At 44.1% G+C, this 22671-nt stretch overlaps 1 protein-coding gene across 1 annotated transcript in view; it reads left to right on the forward strand.

The window, feature by feature from the left end:
- TH (tyrosine hydroxylase) overlaps positions 1-19571 on the forward strand; it is a 76235-nt gene extending 56664 nt beyond the window's left edge. Inside the window, exons 11-13 of the mRNA XM_029583035.1 lie at positions 9117-9212; positions 15285-15418; positions 17009-19571. Of these exons, the coding sequence (XP_029438895.1) occupies positions 9117-9212; positions 15285-15418; positions 17009-17168 (390 nt within the window). The 3' untranslated portion in view covers positions 17169-19571. The remainder of the gene's footprint in view (positions 1-9116; positions 9213-15284; positions 15419-17008) is intronic.
- Positions 19572-22671: the final 3100 nt, after the last annotated feature.

Raw genomic sequence — 22671 nt, forward strand, 5'->3', positions numbered from 1 at the left:
AACGTTAAGTCGGTATATGGTAGCCAGGTCCGAGGGAATGTAAATGCCAAGATATTTCAAATGACTGGATGCCCATTTTAGAGGAAAAGGTGCGTTCCAAGTAGTTCGCTCTGTATCGCAGACATCTAAGGCTTCGGACTTATCCCGGTTAATTTTTAATCCGGCAAACGTTCCAAAGGCCAGTTGTATGTCCAAGAGAATTGGTAAGGAAGATTTCGGCTGTGTGAGAAAGACTAAAACGTCATCCGCAAATGCTGCTATCTTAAAGGCCATCCGGCCTCGCCGAAAGCCAGAGATATCGGGGTGATCAGCAACTTTACGCAGGAGCGGGTCGATAGAAAGTATGTACAATAAAGGGGAGAGCGGGCACCCTTGTCGTACTCCTCTTTGAAGGGAGAATCCCTCAGATTGTTGGCCGTTGATAAGGATCCTGGATATCGGGTGGTCATACAGTAAAGCAATGTAATGTAGAAAGTTCCCCTGAAAACCATAGCGTCGGAGAAACGAGAAGAGATAGTTCCAGGACACTCTGTCGAACGCTTTCTCGGAATCAAATCCGACAGCCAATGACGGGGTATCCGTTTGTTGTGAAAATTGCATGGCGGACAAGAGTTTGAGCACATGACTTGTCGCCTTCCTGCCCTGAACAAAGCCCACTTGATGTTCAGATATAAGCAAAGGAAGCAGCCCATTCAAGCGGTTGGCAAGGACTTTGGCCAAGATCTTGAGATCACTATTAAGCAGTGAGATCGGTCTGTATGATGCTGGGTAACATGGGTCTTTTCCCTCCTTCGGTAGAACGGTGATAATCGCACTGTTAAAACCATCCGGGAATTTATGGCTGTCAAGTCCTGCTTGATAGAATTCGGTGAGCGGGACAGTGATGAGGTCCTGCAGGATTTTGAAAAAGTCATATGAGTAACCATCCGGTCCTGGCGCTTTGCCCTTGGCTACTCCCTTAATTACTCGGAGGACTTCATAAGTTTGAATAGGCTTATTGAGATAGTCCCGTTGTTCGTCGGTCAAGGACGGAAGAGTAAGATCCGAGAAAAATTCTTGTTCTTGGATGTCCGATGGGAGTAGGTCATCCGAGTACAGGGATTCGTAAAAAACACGAAACACTTTGCCCATATCTCCAGTAGTAGAGACTAGCTTGCCATCTGGAGTCTTCATTTTGTGGATGAAGGTCCGTCTCCTAGCGCCTCGCACTAGGTTAGCAAGAGGTCGTCCAATTTTGTTCCCGAACTTAAAAAAATTATGGTTGGCCGCTTGTAACTCCCGAAAGGACCGGGCGTGAAGAAGAGTGTTCAACTGTTCCAATATGCGAAAGTAGCATTTCTTAGTTTCCTCTTTCGGATCCGAAAGCCATTGAGTCTTGGCCGTAGTCAGCTGGGCCTCCAGAGAAAGGATTTTTGCATTCGTCCGTTTCTTGCGGGCACTTAGGAAGGCAATTATGTCCCCTCGCAGGACAGCCTTCCCAGTTTCCCAAAAAAGAAGGGGAGTATTCCTATGCTGATTGTTGAATTCTTGAAACCTTCTCCATTTGTCTTTTAAAAATGACTGGAACTCTGGGTCTGAGACAAGGCTAGCTGGGAATCTCCACGACTTCGGTCCGTCTCCGCACCTCCCCCGCTGTAACTTAACTGTAATCGGTGAGTGGTCAGAGATAACCGGTGATTCAATAGTAGCACTTTGAGCTCTGGGGAACAGATCTCTAGCCAAAAGAATGTAATCAATTCTAGATAACGACCCGTGTGGGTGGGAAAAAAAGGTGTAGTCTCTTTCCGTAGGGTGTAATATCCGCCACACATCGAGAAGGTCCAGATTATGGCACAAAAAATCAACGCCATTGGAGGTATTGGTTCGTGCGGGGGGGCTTGATTGTGACTTGTCCAACTCTCCATTATGCACACAGTTGAAGTCTCCAGCCACCAATAGTGACCCCTCCAAATGAGTGAGAATGAGACCCAGGAGGTCCTTGTAGAATGGTCCCGGATTGCCGTTAGGAGTGTAAAGGTTACATATCGTGACATCCAAACCATTCCATCGACCGATTACCAGAATATATCAGCCATCGGGGTCAGCCACTGAACGCTTTAATGTGAAGTCTGCAGATTTATTTATCAACACCGCCACCCCCGCTTTGCGGCCCTGCGCGGCCGCAAACACACATTCACCAATCCAGTCTCTTTTTAACTTACGACTCTCCTCCGCGCTCAAGTGCGTTTCTTGTAAGCAAGCAATTTCAGAACCGAGTTTCTTAAAATTGTTGAGAATTTTTTTTCGTTTGATGGGAGTGCCCAGGCCATGGACGTTCCATGATACCAGTGTGCTCATGTAATACTTTGCATTACTACAGTGAACCAGCCATGTATGTTATCATATCTCCTGGGGGTGGAGCCCAGCCCCCCTCCCCCCCCAGCGTCTCGACACCTCCGTACTCCTCTCCATCTGTTAGTAATTGGTAATCTACCTTCCTCAACTCCCAACCCGATTTGGGCCCATAAGCTATCTATTCCCCTAGGAGTCCCCTCCCCACCCTCCCCCCGTACAAACCCCCCATAGAACCATGTGAAACAAAAATCTCCCTCATAACAGTGAGGAGAGAAATTGGGGACCGTGTCAGGATGGTCCGTCTCCCCGTCGCAAAAAGAGAGCCTAAAGCGGCTTCAGCATAATAACCCACAAATTCAAGAATAATAAATGTCTTGCTCGCTGATGTACCGGGAATTAACTTTAGGTATACACAGTGCTAGTCTATCACCATAAACATGGGTGCTTGCCCAGCAGTCTGCCTCCCCTGACTGCGACCGAGTCGAGCCAGAACAAGCAGCTATAACGTCAGTCCTTCAGGCCAAGATCCCGTGTCCATCCGGTCTGTCGTGTTGGGCCCACTCCGGCTGGGCCAGCAACACAGTCCATAAGGCTATCAAGAACATTCCAGGCCAAAACGTGAGGAACATACCTGTCAGCCCAGATTTTTCATCAGGCAGCTAGGGTGACCCCAGGTTCAGGAAGACTTTAGCATCTGTTGGTGATGAAAAAGTATGCATATTACCCTCTTTCCACACTTTTAAGATGGCCGGGTATTGGAGGGCGAATTTTGTATTAGTGTCCACGAGGTGCGAGCAAACTGTAGAGAATTGCCGCCGAAGCTGGGTCACGCGTGCAGAATAATCCTGTGTGAGCCGGATTTTTTGATTATTATAAGTTAGTTCTCTTTTCTGTCGGAAAGCCGCCCAGATCTTTTGTTTCTGCGCATAATTCAAAAACTTTGCGATCGCTATACGTGGGCGCGGGTCCGCCGTTTTTCTCGGGCCTACCCTGTGGGCCCTTTCCACCAAGATCAGCCCCTTGAGTTCCGGCAAACCGACTGCCTCTGGCAACCACGACTCTAGAAATTCTCCCAGGCCTCCATCGTTGATAGACTCTGGGATGCCCAGGAAACGTAAGTTCGATCGCCTCGACCTATTTTCTAGGTCGTCTAGCTTCTCCTGGCATTCTCTGAGAGCTTTCTCCTGTGCCTGAATCGTCTTCGTTGTGGCGTCCATTTCCGTCTCCACGGCAAGCACTCGAGTCTCCACGTGGTCCAGCCGGGGTCCCAGATCGAGCAGGGCTTCACTCACACCCGTAAGCTTCTCGTGGATGCCAGCTAATTTCTCGTCCAAGGCAGAGGCTATGATATCTCGCATCGTATCCGCAGTAATCACTTCGGATGTGCCGGCCTCCGTCTCGGGTTCTGCCGCCACCGCCGCCATCTTGTTTTCGCCGCTCTTCCCGGCGTCTTTTTCCTTCTCCTTACGAGCGCTTCGGGAAGCCATGGGTTGCGGCGTTTTTTTCATATATTTGACAATAGACATATGCTGTCTAACTGAGAATGAGAATTAAGTCCGAAATGAGCCGTTTTTCAGTGATTAGCCGGTGGTTTGCGATCGGGGAGCACGGAGCTGAAGGAAACGCGTCCTCCTCAGCACATCACCCCACGTGACCCCGCCCGTCTGGTCACCTTTAAATAAACCCAAGGCAGCCCGAAATGGTAATTTGCTGACAAATCTATGCCTTAGTAGTACAGAGTCCTTTGCTAAATCGGCATCTTTTCCGTGTTATTGGTGCAGTGTGCACTCCCTGGGTAAATCAACTTCTTTTCCATTTGTGCCTCTTTGTTAAGCTGCCACCTTTCCCATGTTATTGTGTTCTCCTGTTGTAATCTGCCACCTTTTCAGTGCTTTTGGTGCAGGGTGCACATCTTTCATAAAGCAGCACCTTTCTTATGTTATTGATCCAGTGTGCGGCTCTTTGGTGTTGCTTTTTCTGTGCTATTGATGCAGTGTGTGCTCCTTTGGTAAATCAATACCTTCTCAGTACTATATTTATGCAGTGATAACATTTTTGTAGCACCAATAATAAGATGGCCTGCAGTTTCCCATCTGTCCTTCCCGGGTCAGGCCTGATCATGGCACTTCAGACAGGGGATTAGGGTTTGCAATCTTTTAGCACTGCTTAGATGGCAAATAAGAAATGAGAAGTAAATAAAATAAGTCCTGCTATCTTAAGGGAAATTTTAAAGAAAAGAAAATGATGCATGCTAGAGCGAAGAATGCCAACAAGAGAACTCACTCGTGTCCTTGTATATTTGTTTGCTTTTCTATCTGTTTTCTAACCATTTCTGGTACTACACCGACCTATTCCCACTTAATTTCTGTGGTCCAAGTTCAGGCTCTCCCAGGCCAGTCTCATGGGGGCTTTGCATGTTAGAATTGATTATTTTACGTGTTTTTGGTTTTTTTTAGATTCTGTGCTGATAGGCTCCACCCTGTCAGATGCTCTGATAATGACTCCTCTTGGCCACAATATGATACTCTAAGGAGCAGTATTGTAGTGTAACATCTTCCCCCCTCACCATTGAGTAGACTGATTTAGGGGCCACACAGTTCCCAGAGCCGCACAGTAACTTTTTGGATAAGTTCCTCTGTGTGCCATTCCACTTGTTAGCTCCTGAGATGCCGGGGTTCACCGGCATGGAAGAGGTAAACACCTCCGGGGCTGTTGATGCAGTAGTGGGGATATGCATCACAGTCATTCACTCTCACCCCAGTTACAATCGCTGATCCGTTTGTACTTACTTTTAGAGGACAAAGCAAGGACCCCAAAGCACGTCAATGAGTCAACAGTGGTGGTCAACTCAAAAATGTATTTAAGTCTGAAAAATAATGTAAAAATCATGAAGCGCAACATAAAAATCATCCCTTCAAAGGCCAGTCTCTTTATCCATAGTGCATGGGCCTATAGCTCTGCTATCTTCCTCTGAATCGGTATCCAGACAAAAACCATCTCCTAGAAGGCTGAGAAAATTCTCTTCACTCTCTAGCATGTGCTACAAGGGAACAAAATCCAGAAAATCCCTCTATCACCCAATGGGACAAAAACGTTTTCCAAAGTATGCACTTTCAGCATGTTCAGCCCACTGTTTACTGGTCATGGGAATGCAACCACCATCAATCTCCAGCCCTTCTATCCAGAGTAAAACTGGTCCTGGTATCAGGCACTGGTAAAAAAAAATATATATATATTTATTTTATTTATTTAATGCTTTTATATACCGACATTCGTTTGACACATCACATCGGTTTACAGTAAACGAAGGATGAAAGGAAATTACATCATAACAAGATGAGTAACTGTGCCTTAACGATAACGATATGGACAACTATTAGTTCGAAGGGCGAAAAGAAGGCAGGAAAATAAGAGACCAGAAGTAAAGAGGAACAAATAACTATAATTATTGTGACTGTAATGTGCAGGGGGGGAATAACACTGGAACGTGCTTGAGGGAGGAAGAGTTTGTGTGTTTGAGTGTGAGGGGGAGGGGGAGTTATTGGTAGGCTTGCTTAAAAAGTCAGGTTTTTAGTTTTTTTTTTAAGTTTTAAATGTTGGGTTCAAGCCTTAAGTCAAGGGGCATTGTGTTCCAAATGGTAGGACCGGCAAGGGAGAGTGCACGTTCTCGTGTAGAGGAGAGGTTAGTGAGTTTGGGAGAGGCTATAGGTAGTGTGCCGTTATTGGCAGATCTTGTGGATCTTCGGGGGGGGGGGGGGTTTGAAAGTGGAAGGAGGTGTTGAACCAATTTATATGTTGGTTGTGTAGGGTTTTGTGAATTAGAGAGAGACTCTTGAAGCATATTCTGAGGTGTATAGGGAGCCAGTTTAGGTTTTTTAGAATAGGGGTGGTTCGTTTTTTCTGGTGATTGTGAGGATTCTGGCGGTGGCATTTTGGAGCATTTGTAGGGGCTTTAGGGAGGTTGCTGGGAGTTCTAAGAGTAGGGAATTGCAATAATATATTTTGGATAAAATGAGTGTCTGAAGGACTGTTCTGAAGTCGTTTTAATGAAGGAGGGGGCCTTAGTTTTTTTAGCACATAGAGTTTGTAAAAGCATTCTTTTAAGGTTAAGTTTATGAATTTTTTTAGGTTTAATTCATTGTCTATTGTGACGCCAAGGTTTCTGACCTCATTAGTAATTGGGGGTATTGTTTGGTGGAGGGAGGTTTCAGGGAGGCTTATATCAGTGGATTTGTGGCTTATTAGTAAAAGTTCTGATTTGTTGGTATTGAGTGCAAGGTGAATTTGATTGAGGAGTTGCTTAATGCCAGTGAGGTGGTTGTCCCAGAGATGTAGGGCTTTGGAAATGGATTCAGGGATGGGAATAAGGATTTGGACGTCATCGGTGTATATGAAGAAGGTGAATCCTAGGTTAATTAGGAGTTTACAAAGGGGGAGCATATAGATTTTGAAGAGTGTGGATGATAGGGAGGAGCCTTGTGGGATGCCTTGCGTGAGTTTGATGGGCTCGGATTCAGTCTTACCAATTTTGACTTTGTACTGCCTGTTTTCTAGGTATGAGATGAACCACTGTAATGCAATGCCAGATAAACCAATTTCAATTAGTCGGTCAATGAGGATGTTGAGGTTAATGGTGTCAAAGGCTGCTGAGATGTCAAGCATAGCTAGGATGAAGGATTGACCTTTATCTAGACCTCTGAGGACGGTATTGGTGAGGGAGAGCAGTAGTGTTTCCGTGCTGAAAATTTTATGGAAGCCAAATTGGGAGGGGTGTAGTACATTGTGTTTTTCTAAGTGTTCCATTAGTTGATTGTTGACTATTTTTTCAAGAATTTTTGCAAGAAAAGGAAGGATAGATATAGGTCTGAGGGGTTCCGTTGGGTTTTTCTTAAAATGGGTTTGATTAGGGCTTCTTTTATGTCGGTGGGTACATGTCCCTGGGTCAGGGAAGTGTTGATGATGTCTGCTATGGGTTTGGCTATGATATTTGGGATCGATCTTACGTGTTTAATTGGGATTGCTTTGGCTGGGTGTGATGCAGGGTTGATTTTTCTGATGAGAGGTTCTATTTCTGAGGAGGAGATGTTCTCAAATTCATCAAATACGGCGTCTGGGATTTTAGGTAGGATAATTTTGTTTGCTGTGGTGGGGGGAGTTTGGCCATTATGTTAGTGACTTTATCTTTGAAGAAGACGGTGAGTTCGTTGCATTTGTTTTTCGATTCGTTATCTGGTGTTAGTGGTGAAGAAGTTTTCGTGAGTTGGTGATGTAGGAGAACAGGGCTTTAGGGTTGAATTGGAATTCATGTATTCTTATCGAGTAGTAATCTCGTTTAGCTTTGAGGATTGCTGTTCTATAGTTGTGAAGGGTGGTTCTATATTTGGTCAGAAGGCTGGGGGTGTGGGAGTTCTGCCATTTGTTTTCGATTTTTCTTAGGTGGTGTTTTAGGTTTTTTTAGTTCTGGGGAGTACCAAGTGTTTTTGTTGTGTTTGGAGGGATTTATGTCTTTGGTTATTAAGGGGCAGAATTGGTTGGCAATGTTATTTTTGATGGTGTTCCATGTGGCAAGGGCTGAGTTGGTGTTTGTTAATTTGTTTAGTGCGGGGGGGGGGGAGGGGGCGTTTCAATCAGGTCATCTATTTTGCATGGTTTTCTGAAATGTATAGTGGAGGTGTGGTTGGGAGAGGAGCGGGTGGGTGTGTTGATGGAGAAGTTTTCGTGAATTATCGAGTGATCGGACCAGGGGACAGGGGTACATGAGGGGGGGTTTCAGGTTTGTATGTGTGTGTTTATGAAGATTAGCTCTAGGGAGTTTATTAAAACAGAATAAATTACACGCTCTAGATAACACTCCACCAGTGGGCTGTGAGACCTACCAAAAACCTCCTCACAGAAATCTCATACTCTCGTGTATCTAACCTAGAAGGGTCTCATACTGAGCATGCTCGGGAGAGAATATAGAGGCTCACTGAGCCCACCCCAAAAAGGGAATGGTTAACAGGATGGGGAGGTCCCAAAACTATAAAATCCCCAGACAAGCAAATAGAAATTACTGGTGCAGGAAACAAAGCTCTGTTACAATAGCAGTCTCTTAAATCTCAGTGGAGCTGGTAAGAGGTGATGATGTGTTGAGAGATTTTGTGAGACGTGGGTGTATGTTATTTACCCTACTGAGATGGGTGTGCCGGTATTACACTATTTTACTTGTGCTCTAAGTTTTGTATTTATTTACATTCCATATCCAAAGGTAACTTGCAAAGCCCAATAGCATGCAGCCACATCAAGGATAGAAATTAAACCTCATTTATCTCTGTGTCAGCCCTAGGGGTTGAGTAGGCTGAGTTAAACTCATGAAGATTAAATGATCTGCTGAAGATCACCTATTAACAGGTACACATAGGATTTGCATATCAAGTGTATATCATGATTTATTTATTTATTTATTTATTTATTTATTTAAAAATGTTTCTATACCGTCATTAAGTTAAATACCATCACAACGGTTTACAGAAGGGCACGATAAAGAGAAATATGGGTGGTATAGATTACAAATTACTCATGTGCCATCATAGTACGGTAACAATGTAAAATAATAAACTAGGTGTGTAAATTAAACAAATTAGGCAGTTTGATTTTAACATTAATATGCTTATGTAGGTTACTAAAAACTTCTAGCTTGGTGCATCCTTATCGCTCAACTATTTTTCTCCTGAACACCGATTGCCTTGTGCTCCCATCACTGCCAGATCATGTCTCAGATTTCTGGGGTTTTTTTCTCCTAGCTTTACTGGTTCACTGTGGAGTTTGGACTCTGCAAGCAGAATGGATCCATCAAGGCATATGGAGCTGGACTCCTGTCCTCTTATGGAGAGTTAATAGTGAGTCACCGACATTACAGTATGTTTATGTTTAAACTTTGAGACGGGGGGGGGGGGGGGGGGGGGGAAGGAGACGAGCTGAGGACTACCCAAAAACCATCCTGGCACATTCAGCCGTCCTGCTTTCTCTGGTCAGTGGGATGACTCCAGTTTCTTCAAAGGGAAATGTTTTTCCATTACAAAATCCTTACAAGAAAATGGCCTAGACAGGGCCATTGAGGGTGTGGAGGGACGAGGGCCATTCCCCCAGGGCCCAGGGATGGTAAAGAGCTCGGAGAAAGGAGCACTACTGTCTGCTTTGAGGAACCAAATATTTTGTTCTCATACTGGTTGATTTTAAAATTCCTATGCATGCCGAAGCCAGGAGATATGTGCGTGACTTGGCGTGCCGTGCGGGTACGTGCGTATCTCCCACTAAATGCGCAAATCATGAAAATCAAAAAAAGGGGCATGGGCAGGCTGAGTGTGAAAAATGAAGTCAGCGCGTAGGTTTACGCTCACAAGCGCATGCCAGGGTCTCCTACTGAGTAACTTTACTTCTGCTATGTGTGCCGTGTGAGTCATGTAACAAAAAAAAAATAGGCTAGTCAGCGGGGTTTTAAGGGTTGGGGCTAATAGGGTAAAAGGGAGGCAAGTTAGCTAGGGGGATTAGGAAGTTGTCTCCTTTACTGGGGCGAACTTCCTCGCCAGAGGCAGCATTTGCACACGCATGCGTACGTCAATATAAAATCATGCACACATGTACACGCGAATAGCCGATTTTATAACACATGTGCATGTGCCGGCATGTGGGTCTGAAGATTCAACACTTAGACTCTTGACACAGTTTTTGATGGCTCTGCCACTGTACAATATTCCAGTCATGTAGGTGGCAAACCCCAGCACCCACAAATACTAATTAAATAATCGAATTCAAAGTTGCTTATGAAATTCTGTGTGCTTCTCTTTAGAAGTTCCCATGTACCTCTGAAAATAGCAACCGCACTGAAAACTGTATCAGCAGCGATCACACACCCTGATAACCAAAAATGAGCACCTTCATTCAGGCACCTAATTTTATCAGAACTTAAGAGGGTAACTTTCAAAGATCTTTGCCCGGCCCCATATACACGTGTATAGGGGTGCAGGCAGATCTAGTACAGTATTTTATAACCTGATAGTTTCTGGTCTGGGCAGATTCTAAAATACACACATTTATTTATTTTATTTATTTATTTAAAAACTCTTCTATACCGTCGTTAAGTTAATTCACCATCACAACGGTTTACAGAAAGGCACAATAAAAATAGTACGATTGGTATATATTACAAATTAAACATGTGCCAACATAGAACGGTAACATATTTTAATAATAGCGACTATGTGTTGAATACAGGTTAAATGTTGGTTAGGAAACTTAAAGCGGTTCAAATCATTATGCACAAATGTCAGCCATGTATTGAAAGCCCCTACTTTTTCAGTCCCTTCTACAAACATAACGTGCGAATACTCTACACGCGAAAACAAATCTTCTTAGTGTAAAACCCTAACGTAAGTGGAGGTGCACACACAACTGAAATCACCAGTTTGCCGATACGTCCACCAGTTCACCCAGTCCTTCCCCGTGGTCATCAAGACCCTCCTAGTTCTTCACCCTGAACTGCCCCCAGCCAGGCCTCCCACCCAATAACAGACGGGTCTGAAATCAGTTGCACTGGATAATCAGCAGGCGTAAAACTGTGCGAACAAATTGCCTATAAAATAGCAACTCCTGCGCTTACTTCTTGGCCCTGCCATCAACGCCCCTTTTTTTTTTTTTGGGCAGGGAAAGGCACGGGCGAATCCCAAACCACACGCTTAACCTTCGATGATTATAAAAGAGCATGGACGGGGTGGTCAAGCACCTTATGCGCAGATATTCCAGTTTTCCACATGGAACTTCTTTGAAAATGAACTCATAAGTTTTCAACTGTAAAGTCGCCTACATTTAGGGAGCTAAAACCAACTGTAAAGTCGCCTACATTTAGGGAGCTAAAACCGGCCTTCCATTCAGATCCCTAACTTAGGTGCCTAGTGCTGAAAATCTGCGCTGAGCACCAAATTTTCTTTTTTCCTGTGCTAAGTCCGTCCCCGTAGGCACTCTCTTTGCAGGTCCTAGATTTAAGGCCTTGGTGCCATATATTTAGGGACTTAAGCCTTTAGTGAATTTTCAAAAGGGCCAATTTAGAAGCCTGCCAAAATTATGGAAACTTAGTCCTTTGAAACTTGGCCTTTATGGCGTTCCAGATTATAGTAGGGGTATGCGCGGGGGTGGGGGGAGTTGTTTTGCTGGTGGGATTTTTTTGGGTTTGTTTTGCCTCATTTATGTTTTAGTGCATGGTATTTTGAAGTGTGGTATCCGCAGGGCAGGAGCAGCTGAGAATCACCCTTGCCCCATTTGGACCCTGGCGATCAGGGAAGCTTAAAGGGGGTGGCAGGCAAAAGAGGTGGGAAGGATGCAGGGAAAGCTTGGATGTCTTTTTTTCAAAGGTTTAATGCACGCGTTTAATCGGTAGGAGGCTGGGAGGAGGGTGAGAGCAGGCAGAAAGTAAATGAAAGGAAAGGAAAACAAAGCCATTTTGTTCATTTATTTATTTGTAAGCTTTTATATACCGAAGTTTAGCTAAAGGCCTTCAATCCGGTTTACAGGTATAACAACGAATTACAAGTGAAAACACAACTGGTATAACAACAAATATGGATAGGTTATAACAACGGATACAAATTGGTTATATAGAACAGCTTATATAGCAACAGATTGGGTATATCGTCAGTTACAAAGAATTTAACTATTCATAATAGTAGGAGGTGGCGTTTATCGTGTGAGTGATTAGCCGATCCCGTCTTTGTAGGCTTGTCTGAAGAACCAGGTTTTGAGTGATTTTTTTTAAATATTTTAGTGTTGTTTTGTAATCTTAGGTGTTCTGGTAGTGAGTTCCAGAGGTGAGGTCCCGCTATTGAAACGGCTCTGTTTCTTACCTACAAAGGAGCCAAGAAAACAGGACGCATTGTTTAAAGGAAAAAAAAAACCCCCATAAATTGTGCCCCCCCACCCCTGTCCTCATTCGGAGGTAACACAGATTGCTTTTGTAACTCCTGGCGTGCACGGTCACACGCACACAGTCATAAAAATCATTCCGGGGGGCCCTCTCCTCGGGGGGCAAACTTCTCTGTTCAGCCCTCCCAGTGAAAGTGTAGTCCTTTTCCCCCTCTCTGGCAGTCACCGCACAGTACAACAAAAATGGTGGCCCCCTGGCAAAAATGTTTTTACTTATAACAACTAGATAAAAGAAAAAGCACAGTCACAGTCCAGCTGGAAGCATACACTCGGAAAGGTAAAATAACTGCTACATACAGGCCTTGTGCAGAGCACGTCATCAAGCAGTTGATGAATGACACCCCTTTTGGGTCGAGAAGGGAGGGCTGGAGCTGGGCCCACTGGATTCCTCATTTGATGCTGAATCCAGCCAAGAAGGTTCCCTCTCACGTCCTGCACTGGATCTTTTCCTCTCCTTCAGTTTCTCTGCCGCAGATTTTACAGTTCAGCAGTATTCTGTCAGCAAGACTGGGAAAAGATCTCACAGCTTCGTTGCCTTCCTCTTTAACTCTTCGGGCATGGTGGAGAGCCCTAGGGAAGAGGCCTTTTCCCAAAGTTTCTATGCTTCTTTCCACCACTTCCTACTTCTTTGAAGGCAAACTTAGCACTCCCTGCAAAACTCACTGAGCCTGTGCCCTGCCACCTGCTGGCAGAACCCAGTCATAGCAGCCTCTTACCTGCATTATGGGGTCGATTTTAAGACCCGCTCCCCCCCCCCTCCAGTCAGCCCCTTTTCAAAGGCCTGGCACTTTGGCACGTGACGGGGGCTTACACACGTGGCCGGGCTGTTCCAAAAATGCACGCAGGGCCCAGCCACACGTGTAACCCCCGTAATTCACATGCACAGGGCTTTTAAAATTTACTTGTATATTCTTTTACCAAATAATACTCCTTACACATTATTTATTGCAATCTACTTTAATTCTCTTCATATTAATGAGCTACTTTGCATATATTTGTATAGGACGCAGCTCATTAATTTGGCATCTTATTTTTTGAAGCACAAAATTACATGAGAATCACAGACATTATACAATAATTTGTTTTTGATATATACTGAATGCCGACTTTGCTGTTGAAAGTGCAATAACATGCTACTGCAACTTAATAAACAGACCTGTTACTACTTTATTGCTTCTTAATAAATAGACCCATTAGCAAAATTCAAGCCTTAGATACATTTATGTAAGAAAAGTATTTTCTACGTTGGACAGACAAACATAATCACATCCTAAGTTTGAAAAACACAACTTAAAGGCCCTGGTCTAATCCCCCTTAATGTGGTTCTATAGATTGGTGCAATACATTGATGGCTTCATTTCAATATTTAGAACTCTCATTATCCCTTATGAGATATGTAGTGTTACATGCATGTTGCCAATGACATCTGAAATAGGGCACATGAAACACAGTGAGTATGCTGAGACCATGATGTCAGACTGAAATAAGGGCAGGAAGTAGAAAGCATTTGCTCCTACCATAAGCTGGAAAAAAACAGTTGAATTGTTTTCACAAAACTTACATACCCAATGCCAAGTATCAACAAGGATATGAATGTTCAATGTTTTGGCATATGTAAATTCTGCTGCTCCAGTGATATATGCACATCCATGCACAGTCTCACATTTAAAGTCAAGAATCTGCCAAACCCTGCTCTGACACAGAACCTTAAAAATAAATATACGGCTTGATTTACTAAAGCTTTTCTCCATCCCGTGTCCTATGGGAAAAAAAGCTTAGGGCCTGAATTTGAAAATCATTTTCACGCTGAGAATTTGGTTTTACACATGTAAATACACGTTACCTGTGCAGGTGGGATTTTGTAAACTGCTACAATACATGCCATTGAATTGCCCAAAGATATTCATGTGGAAGTGTACTCTGTGCGTGTAAATGGCTTTTTAAAATTGCCGTGATAGTACGTTCCATTTACACGTGGAACCTCCTTTTAAAATGACCTCCGTTGTGAATCAGGTCCACGGACACGTGCCAATGGAACTCAGTGGCATCGCTGTTTGCACAAGGGCGGCATTTCTTTTGCCAATTAAAAATATGTGCAAATTAGGGCCAAGCTAAACGATGACCCATTGTTTAATATTTTTGGCCTGGAAATCTCTCTATCCTCCTTTAGGCATCCAGCTCAATCAGAACTAGATCCTAGTAGGGTTATAGTGCCAGGGCCTGTCATTCACCACTACCCAAGGTTCCCCGTCTCCCAGCAAATAGCTCAGCCACTGCAGCAGCGTTCCTCGGCCAGGGTGAAGAAGATTTGTTTCCTAATTAATTTTAGGGTTTCCATCTCTAGTTTTAGCTTTGCTTACTTTGTCTGTCTGTGCCTACGCGGAGTTCAGCATTCAAAAAGCCGGAGAGTGGCAGAAATATCTGGGAAAAATGACGCGTGTAACCTTTCCTAAGTATTCAGTGGGTCCTCTGTGTACAAGGCTGCCGCAGACTACACGTGGATAAAGGATCACACGTGCGCCTGGAACTTTAGCATGTAATATGCGCTCTCACCTGCTAAAGTTTAGCCCCCTCCTCTGGATCGCCTCCATTGACGCCCCCGTTTGGACTGGGGAATTTCTGTGCACAGAAAAAGTTGCGCGCACAAAATGTATATGGTTGGCAGGAGCAGAATTTGAAAACTTGACTTTTGTGGGCGCGTACCTCGAAAGGTTACGCACGCAAAGGCTTTGAATGCTAACCTCCCTGTCTCCTGCACCATGTAACTTACAGCGACCGAATTTTCCATATAGGTGTATCCGTGGGAAGACGAGGAACCAAAAGTAAGGGTTTCTGAGAAAATGTTATGGACCTAGCCCAAATTTGAAAAAAGGAAAGAAAGCTTTGCGATTAAACCGAAACCCCTCCCCCGTCCCCTCCCCCGCTCATGCATCACTCTGCCATTCTCTTCTTACTGAATTTCATGATGTTTTTTTGTGGATTTTCATCTGGTTCAGCACTCCCTGTCCGATGAGCCGGAGCTGCGTGATTTTGAGCCGGAAGTGGCCGCCTTGCAGCCCTATCAGGACCAGAGCTACCAGTCGGTGTATTTCGTCTCCGAGAGCTTCAGTGATGCCAAAGACAAGCTGAGGTAGGAAAGAGGGGTCCCGCAGAGGGCCTGGAAAGCCATTGCGTATGATGTCAAGGAGCAAAAGGAAGCTGAGCCTCAATGCAGAACAGAGAGCCTCTCACATTTGTATTTATTTTCGTTCTTATTGTCTCCTGGTGGTCCTCATTACATCTAAATAAGTACAATTTAAGTAGGGTAAATCCACTGGGTGAACAGAAATATTAATTAGTTGGATTAAAGAGTAAAAATGTATTTTACTGCTTCCTAGTGCTATGGGATTTATTTCTCAGTAACCTGCAACTATCTCATGACAAGGGAGACTCCCGAGGCTCTACAAAGTGAAGACCTAGGAGCCTCCAGACTTTCTCCTGCTTTAATGCCTCTTTCTTCCCCAGGACTGCTATGACAGTTTCCTTTGTACTTTTTCACTTCTGATCTAGGAGTCTTCAAGCAGGTGTTGCTACTATATTGGATCCACCAGGAGTGGTGGATCCAATATAGTAGCCATCTGCAAAACATAAGGCAATAGCTAGCTGATTATACAGGCAAAGCACAATTGTTTAACATTAGATTGTTTTTATGCAATCTGACATTTTTGTCTAAGCTTTATGGTGCTGAAGAACTAGAGAACCATATAATTATTACTATTCTAATTTCCGTACTACAGGTATACATAGCATTTATAATATAAAGCATACAATTACAATCATTGACGTACAATAGCATAAACACCATCACTGGTATTGCTATATCCTAATTCTGAAAAAAATCCAAGGTTAATTAATTTAGATAAGATCATTTTTCTAATTAACATACTATTCTTCCTTTAGGGCAAATGGCCACATTGGTCTATAGGGTTTAGACACTTAATTTTGGGAGTTAGGCACGTAATTGGCCCCTGTGAAAACTGGCTAGGGCCAAATGCCTTGGAGTCTAAATTTAGGGGCCTAAAAAGTGGGCATCTACTTAATATCACCCTAAATTTAGAAAGCTAAAATTGAAGCGCTGGGTATTTTTTGAAAATGGACTCCAATGGGCTTAACAAATGCTCAGCACCAAAACATAGGGAGATTTTCAGTTGAACTCAGGGACATCGATTTGCAGCTGAAAATTCACCTAAATTTAGGCTCCTTAAACTGATCCCTAAATTTAGGCCTTTAATTCATAATTATCTAGTTCTGAAAATCAGCACCAAGCACCTATTAAGCTTTCCCTGTCCTAACTCCACTCCCGTAGCCACCCACTTTTTTAGGCTCTTAGCGAAACTAGGCCAGAAATTTAGGAATTCAGCTCTGAGCAATTTTGAAAGGAGCTAGTTAAGCACCTAAATCCTTTGAAAACAGACCCCCCAATCTGCTTAGAATACCCATCTCTCTGCAGGACTCTTCTGTGCTGACCTCATACCCTGCTGACAATCTGATTGTTTCCATATGCTGAAAATGTCTGAGTCTGCAACTGTTAAAGCAGTAAACCACCGCAGAGGACATCTTGTATTTATGTATGGTATTTTGTGACACACTCCCCCTCCCCTCCCCTTTATGTCGTCATCTGTGGTTCAGTGCGACTAGCAGAAGACAACACATTTCTCTTGGTGTTTTGATTCCCTTGCAGGAGTTATGCCACCAACATCAAGAGGCCATTTGCGGTGAAGTACAACCCGTACACATTCACCATGGAGGTGCTGGACAGTCCGCAGAAGATCCGGTGCTGCCTGGAAGGCGTGAAAGATGAACTCCAGTCGTTGATTGACGCCTTCAATATTATTAGTTAATTAGGCAATAATGTTCAAGGTGGGGGATGGGGGGGCAGGGGCTTTTCCTGGTGATTAATGACCACCTACAAGAGCCTGGAGCCAGCCCGTCAGCACAGGAGCACGAAAATCCCAGCCTAGAATTCCTTTTCTGTATTCAAGCTGTAACGTATGAAGATACATTCCAGTGAAGCATTTTTTGGCCTCAAAGTCAAAAAGCTTCTATCATAACTATCATTTGCTAACAGATAATGCTGAAATCACAGATTTTTAAAGTTAAAAAAAGGTAAAAGCTATCCTGATGGAGGTAACTTTAAGAAACTGCTGACTGTATAATGCTTGGACCTTCTCTTGTTTGGAGCCTGAAGTGAGGTGATGTATTGCAAGCACACATCTAGGGCCGGTGACCTGCTGGATTTGGATTTAATTCCCTGCCTTTCCAAATCCGAGCACAAGGCAAGTTACAAATCAGGAACGGGGCTTACGGTCTCACTTTGTACCTTGTAGTAACAGGGGGTGGAGTGACTTGTCCAAGGTCACCAGGAGCATCCGTGGGAGAAGTGGAATTTGAACCCTGGCTTCTCTCGTTTTCAGCCTGCTGTTCTAACCTCCTTCCTCCCCCCCTGATCTAAAAGCAGCAGCAGCTGGATGAATCTGTGAAGAGGAGGGCTTGCTTTTCTATGGCTTGTGTCACAGAGCAGGCAACTGCCCAAAGCAGCATTTATGACCCATTCTCATGACATTCAACTGAGACAATTCACAGCAAAAAAAAAATGAAAGAAGTCGCGCTGAACCTACTCCCTGACAACCAAGCAAATCGGGAAGTTTGATCCTTAGAATAAAACTGGTTCCCCACACCTTCTATAAATGCTCCGGCATCCTTTCTTTAGCTGCATTGTTTTATCATTATAGTGACATTGCAAAGAATTAGTACTACACTGTATTTCCAGTATTGGAAGAGCTATTTGGATCTTTGGCCAATAGTAAGAGGTCAATATTCAAAGGGATCTAGACGGTTAAGTAAGAATTTAGACAGCTTGGATCAAAGCCTTTGAAAACTGGCCAGGCTACCTAGATAATTTAGCCACCTATATTTCACTAGGTGGTTATATTGAGGAGTTCGAATTCTGGGCAGGCCTGGGGGTGGGCAGGGAGGTCGGTGCCAGGTCCCTAACTTGGCTGGCTAAATTTAGGCAGTGCAAGAGCAGGCTTTAATCTGACCGGCTAACTACCCTCCTGACTGTAATTTTAAAAAAAACCCAGACCTGAGGGCAGCCCTTCTGGTCCCCCTCCCTCTTACTCCGCTGTAAAAACTGCCCTTCCTCCTGATATCCGTGCACTTTAAAATTGCTTCTGCTACTGCTATTCTCCAGCTGTCCCAATGTCCAAGCACGTTTAAAAAAATACAAATATGCCCCTGCTGGCCCCCTCTCTCCTCTTCTGATATCCCCATAACCTAAAACTTTAAAAGAAAAGAAATGTCCCTATGCCACCCCCTCTCCATCTCCTGCTCTCCAGCTGTCAGAAAAGCCCTGACAGCTGAACCTAAACATTGATTTCTTTCTAATTATTTAAGAGATATTCTCTTTTTGATGTGCATCTCAGCAGGATTATCTCCAGGACACGGCTCCTTCCTTTTAACTTTGGATGTAGGAGGGAGAGAGAATGAGATAGAGGCACAGGGACGAACCAAAAAAACAAGAGGTGACAGAAAGAAAGTACAGCTCAGGAAGAAAAGAGAATGAGAGTGGCACGATGGCAGGAGGCAATGAGAGTCGGCAATCCGGAGCGCAAAGGGGCACTCGGAGGAGACACAAGGGGAAAAGGAACTATGAAGGGGGCAGGGCTAAAGGCAAAAAGAGGGTAAAATGGAGGGAATAAAAGGGTGAGAGGGGATTAGGCAGAACAGTGAGGAGAAACTTACACAAAAGATGGTAAAAAACATTGGACAAAAAGAGAAAAGGGAGTAGAACGGAAAAAAGAGCAAAAGATACCACCATTTGTTTTCTAGCAGTGAGAGAAATTGATAGGAAAAGGGAACAAAGCAAACATCAAACTAGGAAGACAGAAGACAGAAAAGAAGTGAGGGGAAAACAGTGACCAGGGAAATGGAGAATTTGTGGAGAAGGACCCAGAAAACAAAGCGGAAGCCGATCCAGTTGGCTGTATTACAGTAAAAACAATAGGAATCGGATGTTGATAAGAAGCCCTTTATTTCAATGCCCGACTCTGGCCGAGTTTCGCTCATAGAGCTGCCTCAGGGGCAATTCAACTTGCAAGACTTAAAATTTGCCTGCTGGGCTGTTTTCAAAGTGTCACAATGTCACAATATCACATGCGAACATGCACTAGTTCCTGCGGGATGCTCTGACATTCATTCTGCTACTGTAGCAGCTCTATGAGCGAAACTCGGCCAGAGTCGGGCATTGAAATAAAGGGCTTCTTATCAACATCCGATTCCTATTGTTTTTACTGGAATTTGTGGAGAAGAAAGGACCGGGAAATAGAACAAAGGTCTGAAAATGTTTGTTTTCTTAGGGTTTGTTTTTTTCAAATTCTCTGTTATATTAGAGCATCAAACAGATGGGAGAGAAACAGAAAACCAGTGCAGCACCCCGGATGTAGAGTTATCTTCAAAGGTTCGGTTCTTGAGTAGGTACATTTCATTCTGAAAAATGACATTTTTTATAGCATTAAAAACATGGATTTTAACCAGTGGTGGCTATCCTGATCTCCTGTAATTTAAAATCAAATCCTTGTTTGCTGCACTACTGTACAAAAACTGGGGGGAGATGCATTTTTTCAAAAATATGGTTTCCCAGGACTTAGGAGGCTGCATACTTTGTGGGCTCTTATACTCCTAAAGTTATTATCCCATGAAAGCTACCCTTCCAAAGTTACACCTGCTGCTTTGCATGGGCAGTGTGTTCGAGGAAACTCCCATACAAGTTTTTCCAAATTTAGAAGTGGCAAATCTCACCCAGACACTTCCCCTTCACCCCTGGAATGCCTCTCCCTGATGTGCTTATAATTAATTAGGCATACACAGATATAGGCACACACAGATATTGGCCGGCCAGTTTTCCAAAGGGCCATGTCTGTGGCTAAAGCATTGTTGTCCCTTTGAAAACGATCCTCTTTGAGATTAACATTATAAAACAGTTTTCTTGGGGTGCAAAGCCCTCAGTTTCCTACTAAAGGCTGACTCACTGCACTTCCTCATGCATCCCCAGAGCAGCAAGCCTCATATTGCCAGTTGTGTCTGATATCAAGGAGACAGAGCCCTCCCCAGATTCATGTCAAGTTCTTAATGACTGCTAAATATTTTTTGTGTCTTATGCTTCTGAAAAAACAACTCCACGGACACCTGTGGACTACAGCATTGTTGTTGCTGCGAAATACCAACTGTGAATGTCTGTCTGTCCCCTGCTGCCTGTCTTTGTTTAAAAAATAATAATATTTTCATTTGAAGTCTCGTTGTTGCTGAAATAAAATATCTATATTTCTGCATCACTAGCCTGTGACTGATCGCTCTCTCTGGGTGGCCCATAAAAGATCCATAACATCAAAGCAAGATTTCAGCCACATCGTAAGGGATCGGTTCAGCTAGCCAGTTCTAGTTCTACTGAATTGCATTTACAGACTTGTCTTTCCAGTTGAAGGCTGGGCATGCAAATGTATCTCATGCATATTCATTGCGCATATCCTCTGAAACGGATTGGTGTGCTGCCCTCTAGGATCAGACCTGCCAACCACTGCCTTAAAAAAAAAGCAGGACTAGGGTTACCAACTCAACCAGGTCAATCAATACAAGCTGACCCAGTGGTAGTTTTGTCCCATTGAATGCATAGAAACAGAGAAACTGTAGGCAGCATAAGAACCTAAGGCCCATCTTGTCTGCCCAATTTATTTCCCGGTGCATGCTGGAGACCCTAGTGGCTCTCTGGCTTTCTCTTCAGTTCTTTGCAACTAGTAGGGCCAGTAGAAGCACTAGGCGGACTAGGCGGCCACCGTTCTGGAGGCGGCGTGAGGACAATATCTTCTCTTTTGCACCCCCCAGTGGGGTCCAGAAGAGCAGGTGATTTAGTGGGACCCACTCGTGGGAAGAAGGAATACCATCTGCCATAGGAGTGGGAGAATAGCACATTGCAACATTGGCTGGTGGCGGTGAGGAGCAGGAGGCCTAGGAGCCAGCCCTAGCACGATCAGACAAAGAAGCAGCCGATCTTCCTCGTATTCAAGAGAAGGTGCGCTGCCATGTTAGTCAGGAGGAGGAAAAGCAGTTCCCCCCCCCCCCCCCCCCGGCTGTCAGGATCTTGGGCAAGTCACTTCACCCTCCATTTCCTCAGGTACAAGGTCTCATTTTACTAAGCATTTTCCCCATAGACACAGAATGGGAGAAAAGCCTTAGTAAATCAGCCCTTAGATTGGAAGCCTTTTGAGGACAGGGAAATACCTACAGTACCTGAATGTAATCTGCTTTGAACTGCCTGAAAAGTGGAATATTAAATAAATAAATAAGCAGCAGTCCCAGTCCCCTCCCCCCCATGGAGGGGACTGGGAGGCAGCAGTAGCAGCCATGGAGACTGCTACTGCTGCCCTATGTTCTTTTTGGAGGGAAGGACAAAAGAGTGAAAGACCATTTGTGTATGTGTGTGTGTATATATGTGATTCAGAGCATGTGTGTGTGTGTATGTGTAACAGAAGGCATGTCTGAGAGAGCATGTGTGTGAGTGTTTGTATGTAAGTGTGATTGAGAGCATGCGGGTATGTGTGTGTGTGTGCATGTAACTGAGTGTGTATAACTGAGAGCATGTCTTTGAGTCTACGTGTATCAACCAGTGTGTTTGTGTGTGCATGTACATGTGACTGAAAGAATCTGTGTGTATGTATGAGTGTCAGAGATTCAGTCTGTACATGTAAGTGTGAGTGAGAGAGCCTGTGTGAGAGAGAGAAAGTCTGTGTGCAAAACCTTCCCCCTCCTTCCCCAACACACACTAATCTGTGACAATCTTAGGGCAATTGGAAATCAAGTTTCCCAGGTATGGAGAGTGGGGGATTTTTTTTGTAATCCTTAGTTTTACTTATTGGGTGTTATTTGAAGTGTATGATGTTTTGAAATATGTTATTGGTATTTGGAAAAAGTTTATGCTTTTTTTTTGTAATTTGTTTATTGATTTTCAAACTCTGAACATTGCAAACAGTAAGAAAATATAATGTCCTTACATCTGAAGAGCCTGTAAGGTTTCACAATCCATACATAGACCAATATCATTATAGCATAACAACACAGACAACAGCATCTCTAAACACACAACAGGTACTGTATCTCAAATACTCATTTGGGCCGATACAGTACAGTGTGCACTGTTACCCCGAGTTTGGACGCGCTAGCTCTACCCCTTATTCAGTAAGGGGTAATAGCGCGTCGAAAATGCGCATCCAACCTCCACCCAAAACTAATAGCGCCCGCAACATGCAAATGCATGTTGCGGGCGCTATTAGTCATTTCTGCGCGATCCAG

This window comes from Rhinatrema bivittatum, chromosome 17 (genome assembly GCF_901001135.1).
Source record: "Rhinatrema bivittatum chromosome 17, aRhiBiv1.1, whole genome shotgun sequence".
In the NCBI taxonomy this organism is placed as follows: Eukaryota; Metazoa; Chordata; class Amphibia; order Gymnophiona; family Rhinatrematidae; genus Rhinatrema; species Rhinatrema bivittatum.